Here is a 6059-nt window from a genome sequence, read left to right on the forward strand (position 1 = left end):
TCCCTCTCTACTAAGAAGTGCCTAGATGGTGGCGATCACTTGCACTGTTGGTATTCCCTCGACCCAGCTGTAGTTTGCAAACGGTGAGGACTTGGTAGGTGAACTGGTGGAGCATCTCTGGAGGCTGAAGGCCTGTCTTTGAGTCCTGGGTCCACCAATTACTAACTGCATGAACTTGAGCCAGTGTCTTAACCTCTCTGGGTCTCAGTTCCCTCATTTGTAAAATGAATAAAATAATGGTCCCTTTCCCATAGATTGTTACAAGGATTAAACAGGGCATTGACAAGGTGTCAGGGGACCCTCACCTGGGTTAACCAGCCTGATGCAGAGCCCACCCCCCTCCAGCTGCAGCGAGGCTTAGGGGCGGGGCCATCACAGCAACACTCTCATTGACAGTTGTCTGGCCTGGGCTCCTGGCACAATTATCTCCCTTTTCTTTTTCTGTTTTTATTACTTGGCTCTGAACCAATCGCCTGGTCCTAACTGGTTTCTGGCATGTGGGCCTTTTTGGGAAATGCCTCTTGACCCTCTATGGAAGCAGAGGAGCATAAAAGAGGTACAGAATCCAGCCACATTCCTCTGGATGACAACTGAGTAGTGGTATTGGCTGGCAGAGACAGCATCGTAAACGACAAATAGAGGAAGACGTTGGCAGCGCCGCTGAATGAGGCTTTATTGGCCAGCTGACTAAGAACACACGCTCTCGGGATGGCAGAGAACTGGAAACATCAGCAGAGACAATTAGCTCATGGGAGAGAGTGGTTGTTTCTAAGCGTTGGGGGCCGGGATACCCCCCGCAGTCTCTGAGGGCCTTGCAGACAGACACTGCTCGCAGGCTTCCTTGCTGGCCACGCCGGCCCAGCTCTCTCGGTGGGTGGCCACTTGACCGAGGCCAGGCTCAGCCTGCGGAGGCGCCAGCTGCCCCGCTCCGGTCCCTCCAGCATTCACCGGCACTGAAGGACTTCAGTAGCGGGCCTGGGGACAGGGCACACAAGGCACACAGACGGTGTGGGGCACACAGACGGTGTGGGGCACAGCTGGGGAGGGTGTGCAGGGGGCACACGAGGGCGTGGAGCACGGGTTACAGGGCAACCTGCGGAAGAAAGGCACAGGAAGGAACTGAGGAAGCAGAGTGGGCAACACGCTCAGCCGGTTCTGCCCCCAGTGCTGCCCAAATTCACCCACTGCTCACCTTCTCTACTCACTTCCCTGGTCCCAGCCTTTGTCCTCTCCACCTGCGTGACCCCAGTGGCCACCTAACTGTCTGCCTGCCTCTCTGGACAGATGGAAACAACTTGAGAGCAGATGCCTTATCCTCATCCCTCTTGGTCTGGCCCCTGGTGCCTGGCACATGCTGGGCACTTGGAAGGAGTTTGTTGACTAGGAATGGAGCAGAATGCTCTCCAATGGGCCAGGTTTAGGGATGGCAGCATGAATACCTGCCTTTCTTCAGATCTTATCAGCTTCCTAATCACTTCTTAACTAAGCCAGAGCTCTCCCTTATGGGTAGATCCAGTTGCTTCCGATGGCTTCCCCAACCCTCCCACACACCTCCCTCAGCCAGGCCCACGCACCTGCAGTCCTCGCTCTCCAGCAGGCCCCGGTACGTGTTGATCTCACACTCCAGCCGGGCCCGGACGTCCAGCAGCACCTGGTACTCCTGGTTCTGCCGCTCCAGGTCGGCCCGGATCTCGGCCAGCTGGGCCTCCACATTGGTGATCATGCACTGTATCTGGGCCAGCTGGGCGCTGTAGCGGGCCTCAGTCTCCGTCAGTGTGTTCTCCAGGGAGTCCCTCTAAAGCAGAAGGAAAGACTGTGAGGAACAGATCGAATTTTTACAGCCAGATTCGGGAAGATCCAGAAAGAGCCCAGTTGCTCTTTGGGGTTGGGAATGACCTCTCCCTACCTAAGTCACTGTGGAAATTAAAGCCCAGAAAGGTCGAGGGATTTATTCAAGGTTAAGCACCTGGTAGGTGACAGACCAGGGTTTGAACACAGGCCCGTGTAATTCTGAATCTCTTCTTCCTTCTCCAACCTTAGACTGGCTTCGGGCTTCAGACCCGAGACCCACCAGGCTCCTTCCCTACGGCATTATTTACGACAGTGGTCTGCAGCCCTGGCTGCATGTTAGAACCATATAGGAGCTTTTGAAAAAACACCCAGGCCCAGGCCCCTCCGGAGACTGATTTCATTCTTCTGGGGAGGAACCTGGGCATGAGGTTTTTTTAAACCTCCACAGGTAGGGTGGAGAAGCATGAGTTTGGAAGGGCGGGCTAAGCAGAGAACAAGCATTCTCGGGGAGTCGTGTTTGACGGTGGCCGCCTGACCCATGCACAATTGGAGGTGCCCATTTTATCTTCAAGCTGGATCTTGAGAGAAACCTTCCTCCAGGGGAGGGCAGCTGGGCACGCATCCTTGGAGGCTGAATCTGGGCCCGCCTCCTCCCTCCCGGATGCCCACATCTGCACCCGGTGGCACCCGGGGGCCAAAGCCGGGGAAGGGGTGGCCACCCAGCAGCACTCACCAGGCTGTGCTGGGCCTGCAGCTCGATCTCCAGCGTGTTGACTGTTCGTCTCAGGTCAATGATGTCCGACTGGTAGGTCTGAAGCTGCTCAGAGCTCGTGGTCACCTGCTGGTTGAGCTCCTCCATCTGCAATGGGGGAGACAGAAGAGGCTTGGGGTGCCTTCTCGGGGACACTGGGGGGCCGGCCCACCGGCGAGAGGCCCACCTGCGTGTTGAACCACTGCTCCACATCCCTGCGGTTGGTCTCCACCACCATCTCGTACTGACACCGCATCTCTTCCAGCATCCTGTTCAGGTCCACGGGGGGCGCGGCATCCACCTCAATGTTCAGGCGGTCCCCAAGCTGGCCTCGGAGGGCGCTGACTTCCTGAAGAGGAACAAGGGCCCCAGGTAAGTGCGAAGCTGCAGTATCCAGGCTCACCCCCTGAGGCGGTGTGCGAAGATAGGACACCAAATGCTGACGATCTCCACATTAAAAGGGGCCCTTTGGGGACCACGGTGTGCCCCGTAGTATCCCAAAGGCCTTCCGACTCCAGCTGGACACCCTCCTCGTGGGAGAGGCACTCCAGCTACACACTTCCTGTCCGTTTGGCAGAAGCCAAGAGCAGCATCAAGGTTTGTTAATCCATCTGAGCGAACACGGGGAGCCTGTGCCCCTGTGTCCCTGTCCACCCTTCCCGCCTGTGTTCATCTGGGAAGGGGGGCAGCAGAAGCCTGGCCTCACTTGGTTCAAGGCCAAATTCCCGCAGGCACCTCCACAGGTTTGGCTGTCAAAGACAAGAAGTTGTCACCGAGGCCCTGGAGTATGCGATAAGCCTCATTAGTGGCTTCCTGGTTCAGGTGCCAGTTCTCTGATTAGGTGGGATGAGTCAGGCACCTTGGGGCACTTGGCAAATACATAGTGACTGATCGTTACTTTACACTTAGGCCTAAAGAAACCCAGCCAGGATTCACAGGCACTTGTTCTTTCAAATCCCAAGTCAAGAGGTTGAGAGTCAACCCAGGGAAGGAGGAAAAAAACAAAAACAGCAGAGCTCAAGTGGGCGTCGCAGTACACAGGTGCCCAGGAAAAGCCAGAAAGTAAAGGGTTGACCTAGGCTTTTGGACTAAATGTATTGTATGCAAATAGAAGAGAGGAGGAAGATGAGGATGGGGACAGGAAAAAAGAAGAAACCCGGACAGTTCAACTCTCCCGTAGAAGACATGGGGGTCGTGCCAGCAGTCCAACCTCACAGAGGCGGACAGGTGCGGGTTCCAGAGCCTGACACCCCTGGGGCCCCAGCGCACCATTCTCCCCTGAAACTCGGCTCCCGTGAGAAAAACCAATGCAGCAAGAAAGCATTTGGCAGTCATGCAAGTCCAGGAAATGCAGAGAGGGGATTGCCAGCCTTTCTAAGCACTGAGCAAGGGACATTCAATTCTCATCTAATTCTCACAGCGACCCTTTCCGATAGTGCTGTCCCCAGTGTAGAGGTGAGGGGGCTCAGTCACAGAAACAGTACATGGCCGGCCTGGGAATTTCAGCCCACGTCTCTCTGACCCCCAAACCCCATGTTCTTTCCACATTCTGCTTTCCAGGGCTCACCTCCTCATGGTTCTTCTTGAGGCAGAGCAGCTCCTCCTTCAGGGACTCCACCTGGGCCTCCAGGTCGGCCTTGCACAGGGTCAGCTCATCCAGGACCCTGCGCAGGCTGTTGGTGTCGCCCTCCACCAGCTGCCGCAGGGCCAGCTCCGTCTCATACCTGCAGGGGGACAGGGTCAGCAACAAGGGGTGAGAATGAACAGAGAACTCAGGGGAGACCTTGAACTGCTGGTGCTCTTCCAACTCTCTGTGAAATCAATGGGAAGCTGCCAGAAGCCAGGCCCGGGAGAGAGGGCAGCCCCGCCCGCTGGCCAGACTCACTTGGTCCTGAAGTCGTCGGCAGCCAGTTTGGCATTATCAATGTGCACCACCATCCTGGCATTCTCTGCCTTGGTGCATAGGACCTGCAGGCCAGAGCACACAGAGGGGTCAGCCCAGGACAAGGAGAAGGATAAAGAACTTAAACGAGAAGAAAACAGAGCCAGTGGGACTCAGCAATCTTGCATCCATCCCTGCAGAAGCCCCTCTTCCCTGGAACACTGGGGGTGGGGGGTGGGTACTGAGTGAACTGCTGGTTTTTGGAGACATGGGATTTATTGTTTAAGCACCTGGGTCTTCACAAATCCAAATGCCCCATTTTGGATTCAATGACCAATAGGGAAGGAAAGAATCCCTTGAAGTCAGAAGTCATTCCTATAACAGAGAAGGGTCCTCAACAAGCACTAAAATTTACTGAAAATGCCCCGTGTCCCAGGGGCTTTGCTAAGCACTTTATCTGCATCCAGTCATGGAACCCTCTTGGCAGCCCCTTTAGGTAAGGATCATTGTTATCCCCATTCCACAGATGAGAAAACCAAGGCCTAAGGAAGGGAAGGAACCTCCCAAAGTCATGCCATGAATCTGTGGTAGCACTGACACCACATCCCAGGCCTCTTTCCACATTCAGTGCCCTGGTTGCATGCTCAAATTATGAGATAATTCTATGCCCCAGGGAAGTGTCTTTTCCATGCACGTAGCTAAGTAAATGGTGAGATTCCAATCTGGAACGGCAGCCATTCCAGCTGCCTTCCCAGTGAGACCAGTCACCACTTGCCCTCACCTTCTGCTGGAGCTCCTCAATGGTCCTGAAATAAGACTGGTAGTCAGGACACATGATAGGTACTTGGGACTGGCAGGCCTCTTGGATCTTGCTCTCCAGGTTGGCATTCTCCTGCTCTAGCTGGCGCACCTTCTCCAGGTAGTTGGCCAGCCGGTCGTTCAGAAACTGCATGGTCTCCTTCTCATGGCCATTGAAGGTCCCTTCACAGTACCAGCTGCATGTACCCATGGAGCTGGAGATGGCACCAGATGGCCAGCAGCTGCTGGGTCGGCAGGAACTGGATACATAGGTCTTGGGGAAGCAGCTGGCCGGCCGGTGGGTGGTGGGCACGCAGACAGAAGGCGCACAGGTCACGGGCTGGCAGACGTAACTCGGGCACAGCTCTGGCCGGCAGCTCATGCTGTTGGAACAAACAGAGGATGGCCGCGCGCCACTCTTGATAGGGGCAGGTGAGCAGGTGGACGTCATGTTGGGGAGGCCCTTCCTCCTCAGCTGCAGCTGCCAGAACACCAACACCTACAGACCCCATCCTGTTCAGGCCCTTTTATACCCTAGGAGTGAGGGGGTTTACACTAGAAAGTCATCAGGGGGTGGTGTTGATGTTTAGACTCAGCCTCAGAGGAAGCTGCCAATTAATTTGTCATTTAGTTTCCAATAAGGAGTTCCTTTCCTCATAAAAGAGGCCAAGCATGTCATTTGGCTAAAGCGGGACTCTGGGCTCCTGTCATTGATCACCAGGGGAAAGCTTCTGGACACATCTTCAAAGGTTCACCTGCACGCCTGGGCCCTCATTACCAGGGTGGAGCTGCCAGGAGACCACGGTGGCCTGGCCCCATGCCACCGATGGCCTTGCC

The 6059-nt window shown here is 55.5% G+C and overlaps 1 protein-coding gene across 1 annotated transcript; it reads right to left on the bottom strand.

Annotated features, from left to right (window-relative positions):
- Window positions 1-654: 654 nt before the first annotated feature.
- KRT32 (keratin 32) lies at window positions 655-5673 on the bottom strand. Its single transcript, XM_037129746.2, has 7 exons — window positions 5206-5673; window positions 4428-4510; window positions 4110-4266; window positions 2730-2891; window positions 2525-2650; window positions 1575-1795; window positions 655-1093 (listed from the first exon to the last, which is right to left on the bottom strand). Exons 1-7 carry the CDS (start codon window positions 5671-5673, stop codon window positions 964-966), a joined length of 1347 nt encoding a protein of 448 aa, XP_036985641.2. The 3' UTR covers window positions 655-963.
- Between the last annotated feature and the right edge of the window lie 386 nt (window positions 5674-6059).

This window comes from Artibeus jamaicensis, unplaced genomic scaffold, assembly GCF_021234435.1.
Source record: "Artibeus jamaicensis isolate MK-2021 breed Jamaican fruit bat unplaced genomic scaffold, CSHL_Jam_final contig_2259, whole genome shotgun sequence".
NCBI classification, from domain to species: Eukaryota; Metazoa; Chordata; class Mammalia; order Chiroptera; family Phyllostomidae; genus Artibeus; species Artibeus jamaicensis.